The following is an 18,938-nucleotide window of genomic DNA, read 5'->3' on the forward strand; positions in this document are numbered from 1 at the left end:
TGGAGGTGCTCACGGCCTATTCTGACTTTTCGACATTAGCTCTCTACTGAATTTCAACGGTAATCTAGAGCAAACTCGACAATGGCAACCCCATCCTCGTCACAGCCCACAAGAGTGGTCACTCTGGGTAAGCTTGCGTGCTCGCCACAAACATGCAGATTAGCTTATAGGCTTGTTTGACTTAGAACATCTCATCCTCGACACGTTCACTCGCGTTGATGAAGACGGTGTTGAGACGCCAGTCGAGCAGCCTGACCAGGTGGGTTGGATTACGCCCGAGGTAGGCTTCTCACTAATGCTGTGATTTTCAGATCGGCGGAGGAGGCACATATAGTCAGTTGAGCCTACGTTGTTCTCTCACCATAGGTGTTCTTCGCTGATGTAGTTGTGTGATCAGCCATTATCGGTGCAAGGATGTTTCTACCTCCTTCTCGACTGGGCATGGTCGTAGATTACACACCTTCGACTCTGCCCGAGGAGATCAAGGATCAGCTCAAGTCTTACGGCGAGGAGCTGTGGGCTTTTCGCGAGAGACAGGATGGTCATCCGACAGCTAGAGCTGTGAATCGATATAAAGGCCAAACAAGGGGGTACGTTTATCTGTGCTCGCTCGAAGAAACATCAATGCTGATAAGGTCTGATTGAGTGTAGGTTTGAATACCTTACGAGACCCTTGCTACTCACACCATCTTTGTTGGAAGGTACACCGTTCCATGACCCGCTCCCTTCAACGATCCACTTCATCTCGTACCCCGCTCCAAGGGCTGAAAAGGTTCTGAGCGAAGTGAGAAAGGTGGAAGGATGGACTCCGAGAATTGTTTGGGAGCCAGAGGATGAAACTTTGGAAGATCTGAGACAGGTCGCAGGAGAAGTCGACATCATTGCGTGAGTCTTCCCATCGAGGTTGTCCGTGCTTGACATTCCGTTGCCACGTAGGACGGGTCAGAGCTGATATTTCACAACAGACCAAACCACAACGAAGCCCTTCGACTGTTCTCACTCATTGCCCCACCCTCTTTCACAGACGACGATGTGAAATCCACTCTCACCCGTGTTTGTCGACAATTAGCTTACTTGCGACCTCGAATCGGCGCAATCATCCGCGCAGGTCACTTGGGTTGCTGCTACGCTTCTACAGAGACGGAGGGATATAGACCAGACGTCAAGTGGATCCCGGCGTATTGGCACGAGGGAAGGGACGGATGGAAGGGAAAAGTCGTTGACCCGACTGGAGCAGGAAATGCTTTTATGGGCGCTTTAGGTGCTGCCCTCGACGAAGGGAAGAGCCTTGACGAAGGTGAGTCCCGATCAGGTAGGACTGGTATGTCTAAGGGGAGAAAGCTGAGTCGTCTGTAACACAGCTGTAAGATGGGGTAGCGTCGCAGCGTCATTCACAATTGAACAAAATGGTCTGCCGAAATTGACAAAAGGCGAAGATGGGAAAGAGCTGTGGAATGGAGAATCCCCGTTGGACAGGCTGAAGAAGTTTGATGTGTGACGACAATACATAGAGAAGGATGGGCCGGAAAGACATTCCTAGGTAAAGTATGCATACATTACCTCGTTATGGCTCGTGTTGAATGAAGCCTCGCTCTCAACTCGTGACGAAAGAGGTAGACGCACGGACCCCGCTTGAGGAGCACACGCAGAAGTGTCAGTTTCGATATCCTCTTCTGCATTCCCTCCTTTTCCCTCATGTCTTCTGACTGCTCATATCACATACCCCTCCTTGTGTGTTTCCCACCTTTTCACTTTGCGGTTTTGCATCTTGTAAACAACCTGCTTGAACTTCTTGACCACCGCCACCACTAACTTTTCGCCTCACTACACGAGCCAGGCACCTCACCTCCACCTCGTTCACCCACTTCACTTCTTACTCATAATTGCAATGTCTTCGTCTCTGTATCATGTACTTACTCCTCATTCCATCGACTCCCCTCCACTGATCACTTTAGATCCTCCCGTTCCTCGACTGACCCTGCTCGATCTTGACGAGGCGTTAGACGACGAGTCGATTGATAGACATAGACAGGGTACAGGCTTAGACGCCAGTGCTCGCGTTTTCGTTCCGTCTTCTTCAAACACGATCACGCCCATAGCGCGAGGGGTTCTACGTACACCCGAACCGGTGTTTTTCCACACTCGGGATAGTCGCCAGCAAAGCCGACATTCTGAATCACCTTCATCCACTCGTATCTCCAGTAGTCCGACAGCCTACGCTCGTTCAGTCGTATCATTCCTTTCACCCACGCCGTCACGCAGTGCTTCTCCATCTCCGACTCCGACAACATACACCGGTTACTATACGCCACCTTCACCAACTCTCTCCACACCGGAACTCACACCTGACTCGTCTCAATCGCTGATCATCGATAATTACCACGAGCCTGTCTTATCCGACCAACCTATCGTTTATACAAAGCCGCAAGATCTTGTAGCTCTGTTTCAGTGGGATATACGAGCGTATCCTTTCCCGAGGTCAGATACTGTCGAGCCACCTCTCTCTAATAATAACAGCACCAGGTCTCTCGAGAAACGTCCGATAGCGTTTGACAATTCTGACGAAGAGCCGAAACAGAAGCAAACGAAGAGTAGCGTACACGTTAGTCACGGTGCCAAAAACTTTCGTAGAGACGATCCAAGAGAGATCACCTTACCACACCACACCACTCTGATCGATTTATCAGAGCGACGAGGATCAGCAGCGGACGACTTGATTGACATTGAGATGGTTGATAACACTCTGGTGGATCTGTCACCTGTTCCGGTCGGAGAGCAGCGAATGGGCTTCATGGTGACAGAACCAGCACCAGAAGCGCAAAGAAACAAACGGCAAGCTCCCGCCAGAACACATACTCCAAAATCTGGCAGCAACTCTCGCGCACGGTCTTCGAAGCCTCCAGTCAACGGCAACGATCTTCCACGGCGGTTGGTTGCCAATCTCGATCACTTTCCATCCGCACCCGTGCCAGCACCCACTGATGGGATAGCGTTTGACTATGATCGGATATCACCTTACAGACTTTTGTTGTCGAAATCCTCTCCTCGACTGACAGTCCCGCCGAGTCTCGTCAGACTGAAAGTTCCAGACACACTGCAAAGTACTATTATGAGTTCGTGGAAGAAGACTGAACCAACGCCGGAGACGAAACTATACATCAAAGGTGTTCTCGACAGTCTGACGGTGATTCTCAACACCAGATTTGGAGGAGGAAGGAATAGTAAGAGGTTCAGAGTGGACGTCTTTGGTAGTGTGAGCTGGGGCGGGGAGACGGGCAAGAGTGGAGATTTGGATCTGGTCGTGTTAGTGAGTAAAGCAGCCTAGTCTACCCGCGAAGCCGAAAGCTGACGTGCATCTCGATAGGACACACACCTTCCACAAGGTTGTGAGTACACATCTTACTGGCTGACACTGTCGCAAATCAAGAGCTTGGCTAATGCGTTGGCCGCACAGACCACCCTACGTTGTGGCGCGTTCCTCCGGAAAGTACTGCCGCCGGTGCGAGCAACCATGGCAGAGTACCGAAGGCCATAGAGGGGCTGCCCAGAGCTTATCACACCTACACCCTCGCCGACTGTCTTAGATCAGCTGGGATGGGCGAGGTCCAACCGATTCCTGGGGCCAACACACCTATCGTCAAGTTTGTGGATGCTACTCATCCCAAGGGTTGGCAGTGCGACATCAATGTGAACGACCTGGGAGGATGGTATGTGTCATGCATGACCGGATGAACGACCGCACATCGGCTGACTTGCGACTACAATAGGTACAACTCATCACTGATCCTTCACTACTGCTTTATATCATCACATCTCCTCCGACCGATGATCCACACCCTCAAGCTCTGGATCTCAGCACAGGACCTCAACGACCCTTCCGGCTCAAAGGGACCGGCCACCATGTCCTCATACTGTATAACACTCATGGCCATCGCATATCTCCAACATCGAGGATGTCTGCCCAATCTTCAGGCAAACATCACTCCGCCAATACCGCTTCTGCATACCGATACGTCCGACCCCGATTCCATCTGGGTATCATGGAGCAAAGATCAAGGTATCCGAGCTCATGTGGCATTCGATCGCGAACCGCCTCCTGGATGGACATCAAGGGAACCGAATCTGACAGTCGCCGATGCGGTTCGGGGCTTCTTCTCATTTTTCAGTCGTACCAATCCCCTCTCCGATGATTATCGGAATCGTGAACGATTCAACTACGACAAGCAGATCGTTTCGATTCTTCAGGGAGGTGTGGCCGCGCGTTTGAGACCGCAAGGCTCAGACCAAGGCGAAGATGATAGACAACGGCAGCAGATGATTCAGTCAGGTTATTCGATGCAGGCTATAAAGACGGTTATGGATGATCTGAAGAGGAGGAGGCTGATGGATGAGGCGAATATGGGCAAGGGGGACAGGGGTATACAACCGAAGACTTGGTCAGAGAGGACGTTGGTCGTTCAAGATCCGTTCTTGTGGCAGAAGGTGAGTTCGATCAAGAAGGCCTGGACACGTATGTGTGATTGACTGTGGTATCAAACACAGAACTGTGCAAGCGCAATGGCCAAGACCGGCATGGACAGATGGTTATCGGTGAGTGGGCTGACAATAGCGAATGCATTACAGTACAGACTGACAAGAGTCGTATAGGCTATCGACATCGCCCATGATAGACTACAAACGACTGGAACATCCGCGACCCTTGCCGATCTGTTGTTAAACTTAAGCCCGATGCTGGGGACCCCTCGCCGGGGACGTGGTCGAGGGCGAGGTTCACCTTCACCTTCCATATCTTCGCGGGGATCGAGGGGATCGCGAGGATCACGAGGAGGCAGGCAGTTGATATAGGCTCGAACGGTGGAAGAGGGCGATGCGGAGTAAAGGAAAGAGCATTTAGAGCCACCTTGTACATCTATCCATATCACCCAGCATAGCAATGATGTATCATACCATGGTATTGATCACCCCTTATAGTTGTGGGGTGTATATTGTATGTTCCACCCATTTAGTCTGCGTAATAAGGTGGGGAAGGTGTAGGCCCCCGGTTACGTCCGTCAACGACCACCCGACGTGAACAGCAACAAAGACGTGAACGAGTTGGTTGACTTTGAACGTACCCATCTATACGTTTAGACACAGCTTGACCGCTCTATCAACACAGTGAACAGTGAATATCGTCGAGATCGAATACCTTGTTTGCATCTGCCGCTGTGGAACATCGCAACTATCGAAAACGAACGGGCTTGGCAGCAAGTAGGATCATCGTTTCGGAGTTCAATTGCGGTCTGAACGACAATCTTACGACCCATCCATCACACCCATCAGCCCACTTCGACTGCTTCGTGTCAGATTTGCACATCTCGCTGTGATCATGCATCGATAGCCCGCACAGCTTGTTTCCATCGTAAGTGCCTTGTATCGCCTGTGTATGTCAGGCTTTCGTGTTCTTAACCACCCATTGCATATCACAGATGAACACCCTGAGTCGACTTGACTCTTACCTCTCATCCTTTCTTCGACCCCCACCACCTGCTTTACCTGCACGACCATCCACTCCACCTTCTCAAACTTCGAGTAGTCGTTCTTCGCCTGGACGATTATCGAATCTTCCTCCTACACCACGACCGAAACAACGACGTAATGGTACGACAGCGACGACGACGACAACCACTGGTAGTCCCGGAAGTGGGTCTAGTAGAACACATCGTCGTGCCCACCCCACTTATTCATCTATCAAAGTCCCACCGCCGACCACACCGTTGCTTATACGAATAGCATTGGTGTTATGGTCTATCTTGTTGACTTTTTGGACGAGTTTGGTTGGTGAGACGAGAGCTGGACGAGGGAGGAAGAGGAGACGACGGAAAGGTATCACCAATAGTAATGGAGAAACTACTGGAGTAGTAGGTGTAGGCGTTTTGAGAGAATTGGGAGAAAGAGTCATGGCAAGTGCTGGTATCGCTCCGATCCCAGGAACAGTCGATGAAGGAGAAGGTAGTGGAAGCGATGCCGAAGCGGAGGCAGAAACGGAGACGGAAACACCTGCTGAATCGGTGGCTTTACAGGAAAAGGGAGAATGGATTGATCCAGTCACTAGAGCACCAGAAGGACAAGATAGTCTCGAAGAAGCTCCTCCGACAGAGGACGAATTTGCCCTTGCGACAGAGGAAGATCATGCGATTTTACAACGTCAACCCGATCCCAATTTCACTTTCAGATTACGTTCTGCCCCAACCACAAGTCAAAGTCAAAATCAAACGAAGATTGAAGATTCTACAACAACAATCACACAACCATCGTTCAAGAGACAAGGTTCATTGTCTTCTGCTTTTCGACCTTCTCCACCACCTACTTCGATCTTGTCAAATCCCTTGCCCCTGCCACTCCCGCTCCAACCACCGTCGCCAATAAGTTCCTTACAAGAGACAACGCACAAACGCACATCATCGGGTGGACGACTCCTTGCCAATCCAATCTCCACGTCGTTGCTCGACACCTCAGTACCTGCTGCCACTTCCTCATTATTTCGAAAACCATCCCCACCAACCGTCACACTCAACAATACCGTCGGTGGTGGGAACAACAGACCACACCATCAAACTCCCTTTCATCTGCAAAAGACTCTGATCTTGGATTTGGACGAAACTCTAATACATTCAACATCGAGACCGATAGCCTATTCGGGCAGTTCGGGAGGTGGTGGGATTCTAGGATTGAGCTTGGGTGGACTGGTAGGTGGGAAAGGGAAAGGAAAGGAAGGACATACGGTCGAGGTGGTGCTGAATGGGAGAAGTACGATGTATCATGTTTATAAGAGGCCGTATGTCGATCATTTCTTGAAAAAGGTGAGTGGGGTGGTGTTTTCCTACTTTGTCGCTGTTCTCTCAACCTCACTGCGCCATACGTCCTCATGCCTGGTCGAGGTGTGATCCCACTTGTCAGTTCCGATCTCACACGAGTACGACAATCTTGAGATCGTGCTTGTGTTGGCCTTACCTCCCCTCCCACACACACCCGTTCGTGCTCGTGCTAACGCACTCGCAGGTCGCATCATGGTACACCCTCGTCATCTTCACCGCCTCGATGCCCGAATACGCCGATCCCGTTATAGACTGGCTCGATGCAGGTCGTAACTTGTTCGCGCGTAAATTGTATAGGGATAGTTGTCATCTACAACCCAATGGGAGTTATATAAAAGATCTGAGCTTGGTAGAGGCGGATTTGGCAAGGGTCTGTTTTATGGATAATTCACCGATTAGCTATAATTGGAATAAAGGTGAGTTTACTTTCAAACACATCTTCTGTTTTAGTAGGCGAGCGAGAGGAGTGGTCGCGGGGTCGGTGAAAATGTGACGGAAGTGGTGATGGTAAAGATGAGGGAATGCGAGGCTGCCTTGAAATCCATTCGAGATGGAGCAACCCTACATCACCAACTCGCTGACCCTTTGCTCATTCTCTAGCCAACGCCCTTCCTATCGAAGGATGGACATCCGACCCGAACGACGAAGCGCTACTCCACTCCATTCCCGTATTGGACAGTCTACGTTTCGTCAATGATGTGAGGAGAGTATTGGGTATAAGAGGGTTCAGTTAGATCAGTACACATAGGCAGGTAGGCAGGCAGACAGGCATGATGAGCATGGTTATGCAAATGCATCTGATTGGCATGGGTCCAGATCGTTTCCTGAGACACTCGATAGATCTCTGCGATACTCGAGGATAGTACTTGGCGCTACAAACCATGCATAAGGTCTACAAATAACAACAAGACCAATGATTACAAAAACAACGTGACGGATCCCTCCAATACCCAAAAACCAAGATATATACAAAATATATGCGGAATCACTCAATCAGTGAGACACATATTGGAAGACATAAGATACCTCTGGTAGACCCAACTCTGCACGTAAGAGATCGTCGTGCATCTTGCCCAACTCAGAGTTCGGGAAATGATTCCACCTAGTATTCCAATCGACCATTAGCATCTGCGTCGATCTCAAGCTTGAATTGAGACGAGACACTCACGTGCTGGCATCGCCGTACAACTGCGCCGGAGCTTTGACAAACTGCTTTCCATCTTTACATCGCTTACACTTGTACGTATCGTGAGTGTCGCACGCGGACTGAGGGTTGAACTTGAACAGCTGTCGGAGATCATCTTGAGTGAAATGTCGAGCTGTATCTTCCGCTTCGTCGACGACACAAGCTGAAAGGTTTTGCTTTTGACATCTGGACGCGAAGTCAGCTAATGACGCAAATAACGTGAGCCACGGGATACTCACTGTCGCTGGAAGATCTTCTCCTCGATCGTACCAGTCGTTTGGAATCGATAAACGAAACACTCCTTCTTCTGACCATCTCGCCACACTCGCGCCAGTGCCTGCTGATCACTTGCGGGGTTCCAGTCCTACACGGGAATGTCAGCTACTACACGCCGGTTGCTATCTTGATATAGGCTCACGGGGTCGAAGAGGACAAGACGATTAGCGCCAATCAAGTTGATACCACATCCACCAGCCTTTGAACTGAGGAGGAAGACAAACTCCTTGCTCTCGGGATCATTGAATCGCGCAACGGTCTTGGATCGTTTCGGTACGGACATTGTACCGTCGAGTCGCAGATATCCATATCGCTTGTTGCGGCACAACTTCTCCATGAGATCGAGCGTCTGAGTGGCATTACTGATCAAAACGATCTTGTCGTCGGTGTGTTTGTCGATATGTTCCAGCATTCTGCTCAATCGTTAGTCCAAGCCCAATTTGATACCACCAACTTCGCTCACCTTTCAAGCACCACGAACTTGCCAGAGTACTCGCAGTTGACCGTCCTATCTCTGCCTTTACCCAGATACTCTGGGGGAAGAACGTTCTCGCTACCTGGCAGATCGTCAGGTAGTGTAAGAAGATCGGGATGGTTGACAAGCTTTCGTAATAGGCCAATAGCCTTAAGTGGTTGTGAGTCTTTCCCTCGGAGTAATCGCTGAACATCTTTCGACGTGACGAAGAGGTTGTAAAGCGACGCCTGGAGCGGACTAGGTCGACAGAACACAACGTGCTCATATTTGACCGGTACTGTATATATATGTCAGCAAGAAGTCGAGCAGAGTATAATCACGGGCACTTACGATACTTCGAGAGCAAATCATTCGTTCTTCGAATGATGAACTTGCTGACCAATCCACCCAGCTCCTTCAACTTTGCGTCACTTTCAATCTTATCCTTGTCACTCGCATCGGCATCTCGACCCCTCAGAATTTTCGACTCGAAGTTCTTCTTGAAATCGCCTTTCGACCCCAAATATTCAGGATTGGCAAAGTTCAACAATGCAAAGTATTCTGACAGGTCGTTCTGGATCGGTGTACCGGTGAGAATGACACGCCGTTGGACTTTGAGCGCGGTGAGAGATTGGAACGTGAGGGTATCTACAAATGGTAGCGTACGATAAGCAAATCTACTCATATTGGGTTGACTTCACCACTCACCAGCATTCTTGAGACGATGACCCTCATCAGCTAGCAGAAGCCCGATCTCGCAGTTGGCTAATTCGTCTTGCAATGTTCGCAGGGTCTCATACGACACAATCATGACTATGATATGGGTGAGCGGATTTGATCCTTTCTGTCACGCCTGACTTACCTGGAAGCGTCACGTTTCTCCCTCGCGCTTGTACCCAACGTCTCACCGCGGGAATCAGTTCTGCTTTTCCTCCCTTGCCATCGACCACCATTGGTGCGATCGCGCCCACACCGAGCCATTTGATGAGCTCGTTGGCCCAATTACCGACTAGTGATGTTGGACAGGCAATGATGACCTTTTCACATGTCGGTTTTCCGGCAATCGGAGATTGTTTGAGGAGGGTCCAGAGAAGAGCAATGCATTGTAGTGTCTTACCTGAAGACGAGTCAGCTGAGTTTACGGGTACAATACCAACTTGGTACGTACCGAGACCCATCTCATCCGCCATGATACATCCCCACGCGTTCTGCGCCAGCAGTCCTGTCGTACATCGGTACAAGAACTATGACCAAGTCAGCTTTAAAAGACACACGTTGATGATCGTGCTCACCTTGACACCTTCAATTTGATGCGGTCTGAGGACCTTGGCGAGTCTAGGATCAATGACCACGGGGACCTTCACTTCCTTCTTGTCCTTCTTCTCGTCGACAATCCCCAAAATCGATTTCAAGCTTTTGTGTGGACCGCGAGCTTCCTCTTCCTTCTTCCGTTGCTCCTCTTCCTCTTTGGCAGCATCGATCTCCTCAGGTGGCGGTCTATCGTCGATGGTGGGGTCGAACAAAACGATAGCTGTGTCTGACATAGGATCGAAGAGCGGTCTAGGAGTGAGTGTGGGGTGCCGTCTGGCTCCAAGAGATGCGTGTGAAAGGGAATGTACGATCGGCTCAGAGCTCTTGGGGAGAAACATGACAGGTATTGAGAAGCTATCGAGGGACGTTAGCGATACTCTTGCCTTCATATGAGACTACACGTACTTCTTATTGAACACTATGGTCTTCTCCTTTGGCTTGAAAACTGGGAACTTCCTGTTGCACCATTTCGCCATATCGCCTAGAACACCATCCTCGCCGTACTCTTTGTTGCCCATCGCAAACTTGCCCTTCTTACTCGGCTTCCCATCACCATCACTATCGCTGTCATCGCCGCCGCCACCTTGTCCTTTATAAGAGACGGCTTTTCTCTTCCGCGCGGGCAAGGCGAGTTCACGTTTCGATGCGAGTGGAGTGGGAGCTTTGAAGGGTTTGACGACGAGACCGAATCCACCAGATGTAGCTGATGTGACTGGTTGTTCCCCCTTTTGAGTGGATGGTATTCTTCTGAGCATGGCGGGGAGAGGATGTGACGGGTCCGAAGGATGAGTATACTAGTACAAAATAGATGTAGCAAGATTCAACTTGTGAGAAAGTAAAAGTAAAATGGGATAGAAGAGGACTGAGCGGCAAATGTTTTCATTACGATCGGAATGAAGCAAGTCGCGTCTGTGCAGTAATGAGTAGTACAGTAGTCCAGTCAACCATCATCGGCCGCCTTCATCGTGGCGTACACGTGGATGTGACGGGTGGCATACGTAATACTGATGTGGCAATGTTTAGAGTTGAATTGGGGGCTGTGATCGTCGCGTGAACAGGAAAACGTTATCAAGCGGGATTCAGTGTTGACATCAATTTCCCTGAGGCTATGCTATACAAGTAAGTTTATTCCCAACGGATCATTTGGGACAGACAGAAAGAGAGTACAGAGTGCAATGACGACTCTGGCGCATAATTCCACCCCTGACTTTCTCTAGTAAACCGGTTCAACCGTGACATCCATTACCTCACTCAACCCGACAACCTGACAAGTGAAAAAACAACATTTCGTTCAGGTGAAACTTGGGACAGCAAGCCCATACCCCATCCTTACATTCAACTAACCTTGGCCTCGTTTCTGATTCTTATCCTTTCTTTCCTTCCCTTTGCTTCTCCCATCTCTCCATATACACCCCCTCTCTCAACTTTACCGTGCACATCTTCTATACCCTATAACACTGCAACTACAAATTCAACCTTACAACCGCCGCCCTCTTTCCGCCGCTTCTGAAACGCGACGAGACGACACAAAGAACACGAGCCTACTTTTTCGGCTCATCTGACGTCGTTCTTTATCCGACAATCCTAATCCCTCATCTTCCTATTCAAACACTATACTATCAACCTCGCATAGTCTCATTCACATCACTACCTCTTCACTCCTCACTACGACTACTGGATCCTCACTCCCCCTCGACACCTTGTCATACATACGCCAAGTACAGTTTTTGACAGGTGAGTCGACTCGTTCTCGTTCCAAGTCTCGCTCGTTCCCTCCAGCGAGCCGCGGAACAGCTTTACTTCCTACCCTCGGCACCGTGTTAAGCTAGTTCAGAATGCAACCATGTCCTCAGGCATAGTCTTGGGCATGCTCTGCCTCATGCAAACAGTTGAAACCCGTCCCATCATCTCCGCCTTTCCCGCCTCGCACCGCCTCTTCTAAAGGACCATCTATTTGTGCATTATTGCTAACTTGTTGACTCCTCCCGCCACGCTTCACTTATCCCTACCGACACACCTCGACCCATCACGTCTTATCTGCATCGCCCCCTCATTCGGACATCCAACCCTTTCTGCGAACTACTTTCCTATTCCGAACACCTATCTCGTCCTTCATCTGTCAACCATACCCACGCCCCTTCCCTTGGATCATCGCACGGTTCCTTTCTCCTCCCGGACATGTGTACACTTTCATTCTGATCTACAGACTATACCTACCACCTCACTCCTTTCAATCTTTCATTTCTTGTTCTTTAATCCCCATCACACCCTTTGATCAATATGTGTGGTAAGTCAACCTGTCATGATATTTTGCGGTCAAGATCACCATTGATGTATCCTCACCCATACAGGAATCTTCGGTTACTGCTCGTTCCTTATTGAGAAAGACAGGAAGTATGTCTGTGATGTCTTGTGTAACGGTCTCGCCAGACTTGAGTACCGAGGTTATGACAGTGCCGGTAGGTCTCATCTCATCGCCTTTCTATCACCAAATGAACGTACCCCTGACCTAGCGCTCGGAAATAGGTATCGGGATTGACGGTGACACCCCTGGCTCCCCCATGCTCCTCTTCAAGGAGGTTGGCAAGGTCGCTGCCCTCCGAAAGCACATCGCCGAAGCCGTTCCCTACCCTCCTCCCTCTGATGGGCCTAACGGCGCTGTCAACGGGAACTCTGCCAAGGTGGACATGAGCAAGGTGTTCCTCAGTCAGACCTCCATGGCTCACACTCGTTGGGCCACTCACGGTGTTCCTAGTCCCTTGAACTGTCACCCTCACGTCAGCGACGCGTTGACCGAGTTCAGTATGGTACACAGTGAGTTTTGTGAAATAGTTCGAGATATAGGAACCAGCTGACAAACCGCTCAACGCGTAGACGGTATCATCACCAACTGTACGTTATTTGCAAAGGACAAGTAACTCCAGCTAATATCCCTCTAGACAAGGAACTCAAGGTCGTTCTCCTCAAGCGAGGCTACACCTTCCACACCGACACCGACACTGAAGCCGTTGCTGTCCTCTGCAAGTACGTCTGGGACAGTCAACCTGCCAAGCGACTCAACTTCACCGAGCTCGTCAAGACTGTCATCAAGGAGCTTGTGCGTTATAATCCCCTCACTTGTTCGGGACGTCTTGCTGATTGTCTCTGCAGGAGGGATCTTTCGCTTTCGTCTTCAAATCTACCCATTTCCCGGACGAGATTGTCGCTGCTCGAAGAGGTTCTCCCCTTTTGATCGGTGTCAAGACCGACAGGAAGTTGAAGGTCGACTTTGTGGATGTTGAGTTGCCCACCAATGAGGACCGAGGTAAGTTGCTTCGCAACACCTTTCGGATGAAAAGCTCACCCGCTACTAGTCAATGACGCCGACGCCAACGCTCTTCTCGCCGTGCCCAGCGCTGTCAGCGACGGTCGAAGTGCTGCTGGTCCCAAGCTTCGACGATCGCAATCCCGTGCTTTCCTTTCTGAAGATGGCATGCCCCAGCCCATCGAGTTCTTTGTCGCTTCCGACGCCAGTGCCGTTGTCGAGCACACAAAGCGAGTCTTGTACCTCGAGGACGACGACATTGCCCACATCGCTGAAGGAGGTGAGTCGTAATAAGGGAGCTCATATTTCTCATGCTAACTCTTCGCCCCGCAGAGCTCCACATTCACCGACTTCGACGAGACGACACCGTGTCATCCGTCCGAGCCATTGAGCATCTTGAGATCGAGCTCGCCGAGATCATGAAGGGACAATACGACCACTTCATGCAGAAGGAGATCTACGAGCAACCCGAGTCCGTCGTCAACACCATGCGAGGTCGTGTCAACTTCGACAGCCGAGCGGTCATGCTTGGTGGTCTCAAAGCATACTTGCCTGTCATCAGAAGAGGGAGAAGGTTGCTGTTTGTTGCTTGCGGTACCAGTTTCCACTCTTGTATCGCCGCTCGACCCGTCTTCGAGGAGTTGACCGATATTCCTGTCGCTGTCGAACTCGCTTCCGATTTCCTTGACCGAAGGACTCCCGTCTTCCGAGACGACGTTGCCATCTTTGTGTCTCAATCCGGTGAGACCGCCGACACCATCCTCGCCATGCGATACTGTCTCGAGCGAGGTGCTCTTTGCCTCGGTGTTGTCAACGCTGTCGGTTCCACTCTCTCCCGAGAAACTCACTCCGGTGTTCACATCAACGCTGGTCCCGAAATCGGTGTCGCCTCCACCAAGGCTTACACATCTCAATACGTTGCCCTTGTTATGATTGCCGTGCAGTTGTCCGACGACTCGATCAGCAAGACTGCTCGAAGACAGCAAATCATCGATGGCTTGCACGACATCCCCGCGCAAATCAGGAAGGTTTTGGCGATGGACAAGGCATTGCAGCAATTGGCGAAGGACATGTTGGCCAAGGAAAAGAGCTTGCTCATCATGGGTCGAGGATACCAATGTGAGTACGAGCAGTTGCATTTTAATTGTTGCAGCAATCAGCTAACGAGGTTACTAGATGCTACCTGCTTGGAGGGTGCCCTCAAGATCAAGGAAGTCTCCTACATGCACAGTGAAGGTGTAAGTGCAAGGATCTGTCCATAATCCATTGAGCTGACAGCTTTTTCAGATCTTGGCCGGAGAGCTGAAACACGGTCCTCTCGCTTTGGTTGACGAGCATCTTCCGTAAGTTGCGTTACATACTGAGAGTGGACAAGGCTGACTCCACGTGTAGTGTCATCTTCATCATGACCCGAGACTCGCTCTACCCCAAAGTGCAATCTGCCCTCGCCCAGGTCACCGCTCGAAAGGGTCGACCCAGTGAGTGAGATACTTATTTTCAAAGACATGCAGCTGACACTATTCCTAGTCATCATTTGTAACGAGGACGACGACAATGTGCCCAACAATGCCAAGGTCATCCGAGTCCCCCAGACTGTCGATTGTCTCCAGGGTCTCATCAACGTCATTCCTCTTCAACTTCTGTCATATCGTGAGTAACCGAATTGCTCCCATGGGCGACCGACATGTATTGATGCTCTCTTTAGACCTCGCCATTATGAACGGTGTCGATGTCGATTTCCCCCGAAACTTGGCCAAGTCAGTTACCACCGAGTAATCGGTAAGCCGGAATCTGGACAGTTGAGTGTTGTTTAGAAGAGTGGACAGGAGCCTGGTGTGGTGCATATTTTCTTTTTTCTTCTCTGCTTTTTTTGTGTGTGTTTTCTCGATCGTTCTTGCTCCGCTGTTTTCTGCGCTCATCTAATCAGATAGTCTCTCCCCCTCATCAACCCCCGCATTTGATTTGTGATGTACATAATGAGTTTCTGCGATCAGCGAGGTGCAGGTGCGCGTTGTTAACGAATACCTTGGGAGCATGTTAGAGACAAGAACAAAAGACACACTCTTCCATTGTATGTCACCGCATGACGTGCAGGTTTCCCACGGTTGGATACAAAGTGGGGCCTAACCGTTTGCCACTCAGTCGCGTCTCGAAGGATGATGGAGTGATATCCCATTGTCATTGTTGTGGTCTTTTGTCCAGTCAACTACCGTCAAGAAAAGAACAAAGGGCAAACATACAAAGGTGTCTTTCGGCGACTTGTGTTCATACCAGTCCTGTTGGTTGTCTCCCTCTCAGTCCTGCTCTGGCCAGCCTTACCAACGATCAAATTGAACTTTGGTATCCCACCTCCACCTATCTATCAACCGACCAACCAGTGCAGTACTGCCATCGCCTCCACCAACAACACGAACAAAGATGACAGACCTAAATGATATCGACTCCCCGTCAAGCTCTTCTTCTTCCTCGTCTTCCGCGGGGGAGGAGGATAAAGCTCCTGTGACTGCGTTGCCGGACGTGCAATCTTCTCCTTCGGAGGGGAAGAAGGCAAAGCTGTTCCATGTTGATGGAGCTGAGGCGTGCGATGCCGAGGGGAAAGACAACGAGGTGGAGGAAAAGCACTCACTAGATACTTCACCAACAGAGGACGATGGACGAGTTGAGAGTGGAAGTAAAGCAAACGAGGCAATGGACGTCGAGGAGGTGGAAGAGAAGGACAGCACGGACTCACCAACGTTCACCGCCGTGCCTCTGACGGAAGAATTGGAGATCAAAGAGGAATGGTGGGAATTGAAAATGTCATGGTCTGGCAAGACGTTTGATCTGAGAGTGGGCGGGAATGATATGTGAGTGCGAGCGAGCCAGCGATAGCGAGTGTGTCCAAAGCTCTCAATCCCTTCTTCGTCCACCTTGATCCTTCATTTCCATCAGCTTCGTCCCCTTCGTATCACCTGTATATGATCGTGATTACAGTACTGACATGTGTGACTCCCCCGCTCGCTCCTTCACTCCCTCTTCCACTCTCTGAAACACTCCTCGCTCGCTTCCTCATATCCCCCCACTTCCTTCGGTCGCTCGCTTGGCTCGCCTCGCAGGGTATACGACTTCCGCCATCTTATCGAGACCACCACCGGCGTATCTCGCGATAACCAAAAACTAATCGGACTCTTACCAGGTTCGAAAGGAAAATTGGGTACAGAACACGATGCGAAGCGGTTCGCTACGTTAGGCGTCAAGAAGGGTGGGAAATTCGTTTTGGTGGGGACGAGGGAGGAGGAGAGGTTCAAGGATCCGACAGAGTGGATGAGAGGAGAGGTGAGTTTGGCACAATATCGAGCTGGGCGTGTCCAGGAAGGGCACAAAGTACGGACTTAGGACGGAGAGGCTGATGATCTTATGCCTCCCCCAGATCACGGACGATTTCGACGTCGCCTACTCCAACGCTGTGACACAAGCAAAGACAGTCGCACCTGCAGACGATCCGAGGAACAAGCGATTGGTGCAAGAGATTGTCAACAAGAGTCCGATAACCGTGAGTGGCTGCGTGGCGGTTGTGGAAGTCCATCTGATAGCCGGATTCATTGCCTGTAGTACATTAACGAGCCCCGGGAGGGCAAGAGACTGTTGGTGCTAGACTTAGATTACAGTGAGTGTGGCAAACTCATGATACTAGTCATAAGCTGACGGAGTGCTTCTCAGCTATGGTCGATACAAAACCGCTTCTCAGCGGAGCACTCCCTGCTTCTCAGTGCGCTAGACCTGGTTTACACGAGTTTCTCGAGAGGTGCGCTTGGTTCATAATGGTTACAAAAAGGTGCAAGCTCGCTTGCTAACACTTCGCTCCCACTATCAGAGTCTATCCTTACTACGACATCGCAATTTGGAGTCAAACAAATTGGCGATGGCTCGAGACGAAGTTGATCGAACTCGGTGTTGTCGGCGGGACGCACACGTACAAGATATGCTTTGTATCTGATAGGACAACGATGTTTCCTGTGAGCGAGACGAATCAGTTTTTCGCGGTCGTGTGAGTGCTGGCTGACTAGTAGGGCAGGTCTTCACGCAACGGAATGGTCAACCGTACAAGCACGAGTAAGCTTCCCGGTTCCACTCATCTGATGGTTGACACAGCTGATATGGGTTATCAGGGTCAAACCACTCGCTTACTTTTGGGCTTCCAATCCGAAGTGGTCAGCGAGGAATGTACGTGGATAACAGAAAGCCTCTTTCTTGCCGAGCTAACCTGTGCTTTAACGATCCTGCAGACCATTCACATCGACGACCTCGCCCGTAACTTTGCTCTGAATCCAGGAGAGGGTTTAAAGGTAAGCTGAAAGCGACTCTTCGGCTTTGGAAAGCTCAGCTGATGCATCGATCAGATTCGCGCTTTCAACAAAGCGGGACATACAGAAGGTAGAGCTGATAGAGAGCTATACAGACTTGGGCAATACGTAGGTGTTCACGACGTGGAGCATTGCACGAGACTAATGTTGTCCGGGACGAGATAGCTCGTCAATATAGCAGTTGGCGTAGAAGACTTTACAAAGATTAACCATAGCGTGAGTTAAGAAATCCCAGTCGACCAAACTTCTGTATGTCGCTTATACAAGCTTCTCGACAGGACTGGAAGAAGACCGTCCCACGAATGTGACCGACATCGAGATTGAGATGAAAATCCACTTTGCGGCATACTGCATTATTTGTACCTACCAATCCTGTTCTTCATTGTAGATATCTCCCATTATTGTACATTACTACAACCCATCATAAGATACCAAATATAAAACACCTCAACATGCATGTCCATAAGCTTGACCTCTAAACAGTTGTCACAGACTTGCTCGCACCCTTTTGGTGTGGCTGTGCTTGAACATGCTGGTGGACATCGCCGCCTGTTCGAAGTTTCACACAAAATGCACAAAGTGGAGGTGATCCAGCCAAGCTAGTTCAGGAATATTGTATGCACTGCGAGGGCTTGTGCTTGTGCGGAAAGATGGTTGCGTTGATGTGTTTCACTACAAGCATGCTTATATGATTCCGTCGTCGAGATGGGATAGCAAGCTCAGATGATCAGTGAAGAAGGCTTACGTTTTCACTTTTTTTTGGTTGGCAAGCGAAGAAGAAATATGATTTGAGAACATGAGTGGATGACGACAATCCAGCGTGCGTTTGCGTCTCTACAGAACTTTGTCTCTAATTACATTTGATCTCTGAAGCGAGTGAAGCGGAAAAGTGGTCAAATGAGTGTGTTAGCAAGTGAGTGTGAGTATTGCTGAGGAGTAGACTGTTCATGAGGCTCTTGCGCTGATCTCTCCTTTCGCAATGATAGGGTCCGACTTCCCACTCGATCATTCAACGTAGAACACCCTCCCTCAATACAAACACCGTGTTCAATTCCTAAAAGGGTCCTTTGATCCTGTTTGTTCGACATCTTCTCCACTCCTCGACTCCTTTGTAAGATAGGCCGCTGGATTGTTTGTACTTCCTTCAATTTATCATTGCCTTTGACCCTTTTGCATTGCTTCTACATAGGTTCCGTATCACTCGTAC

The 18,938-nt window shown here is 50.0% G+C and overlaps 6 protein-coding genes across 6 annotated transcripts; 5 read left to right on the plus strand and 1 right to left on the minus strand.

The window, feature by feature from the left end:
• Positions 1-81: 81 nt before the first annotated feature.
• CI109_102932 (uncharacterized protein) lies at positions 82-1,498 on the plus strand (the record flags this gene model as incomplete). The annotated part of the gene is made up of 7 exons (XM_032001318.1): positions 82-127; positions 186-259; positions 312-333; positions 398-590; positions 652-885; positions 966-1,297; positions 1,362-1,498. The coding sequence occupies 7 exons, from the start codon at positions 82-84 to the stop codon at positions 1,496-1,498; spliced, it is 1,038 nt and encodes a 345-aa protein (XP_031864208.1).
• Positions 1,499-1,888: 390 nt separating this feature from the next.
• On the plus strand, positions 1,889-4,845 carry CI109_102933 (uncharacterized protein; the record flags this gene model as incomplete). The annotated part of the gene is made up of 6 exons (XM_032001319.1): positions 1,889-3,307; positions 3,365-3,386; positions 3,455-3,707; positions 3,768-4,482; positions 4,543-4,590; positions 4,648-4,845. The coding sequence occupies 6 exons, from the start codon at positions 1,889-1,891 to the stop codon at positions 4,843-4,845; spliced, it is 2,655 nt and encodes an 884-aa protein (XP_031864209.1).
• A 623-nt stretch (positions 4,846-5,468) lies between these two features.
• On the plus strand, positions 5,469-7,591 carry CI109_102934 (uncharacterized protein; the record flags this gene model as incomplete). The annotated part of the gene is made up of 3 exons (XM_032001320.1): positions 5,469-6,842; positions 7,042-7,273; positions 7,458-7,591. 3 exons carry the CDS (start codon positions 5,469-5,471, stop codon positions 7,589-7,591), a joined length of 1,740 nt encoding a protein of 579 aa, XP_031864210.1.
• Positions 7,592-7,850: 259 nt separating this feature from the next.
• On the minus strand, positions 7,851-10,839 carry CI109_102935 (uncharacterized protein; the record flags this gene model as incomplete). Its single annotated transcript, XM_032001321.1, has 11 exons — positions 7,851-7,959; positions 8,026-8,229; positions 8,283-8,407; positions 8,462-8,732; positions 8,783-9,071; positions 9,125-9,421; positions 9,482-9,586; positions 9,636-9,890; positions 9,942-10,017; positions 10,066-10,438; positions 10,490-10,839. 11 exons carry the CDS (start codon positions 10,837-10,839, stop codon positions 7,851-7,853), a joined length of 2,454 nt encoding a protein of 817 aa, XP_031864211.1.
• Positions 10,840-12,364: 1,525 nt separating this feature from the next.
• Positions 12,365-15,164, plus strand: CI109_102936 (glutamine-fructose-6-phosphate transaminase (isomerizing); the record flags this gene model as incomplete). The annotated part of the gene is made up of 13 exons (XM_032001322.2): positions 12,365-12,371; positions 12,436-12,543; positions 12,611-12,898; positions 12,959-12,976; positions 13,024-13,181; positions 13,235-13,388; positions 13,438-13,668; positions 13,722-14,507; positions 14,565-14,626; positions 14,676-14,731; positions 14,781-14,866; positions 14,916-15,038; positions 15,094-15,164. 13 exons carry the CDS (start codon positions 12,365-12,367, stop codon positions 15,162-15,164), a joined length of 2,148 nt encoding a protein of 715 aa, XP_031864212.2.
• Positions 15,165-15,806: 642 nt separating this feature from the next.
• Positions 15,807-18,039, plus strand: CI109_102937 (HAD hydrolase, family IIID; the record flags this gene model as incomplete). The annotated part of the gene is made up of 12 exons (XM_032001323.1): positions 15,807-16,234; positions 16,484-16,703; positions 16,798-16,920; positions 16,980-17,034; positions 17,088-17,172; positions 17,242-17,383; positions 17,443-17,480; positions 17,537-17,591; positions 17,654-17,713; positions 17,768-17,839; positions 17,897-17,947; positions 18,010-18,039. The coding sequence occupies 12 exons, from the start codon at positions 15,807-15,809 to the stop codon at positions 18,037-18,039; spliced, it is 1,359 nt and encodes a 452-aa protein (XP_031864213.1).
• Between the last annotated feature and the right edge of the window lie 899 nt (positions 18,040-18,938).

The sequence above is a fragment of the Kwoniella shandongensis genome, chromosome 5, assembly GCF_008629635.2.
Source record: "Kwoniella shandongensis chromosome 5, complete sequence".
Taxonomy (NCBI): Eukaryota; Fungi; Basidiomycota; class Tremellomycetes; order Tremellales; family Cryptococcaceae; genus Kwoniella; species Kwoniella shandongensis.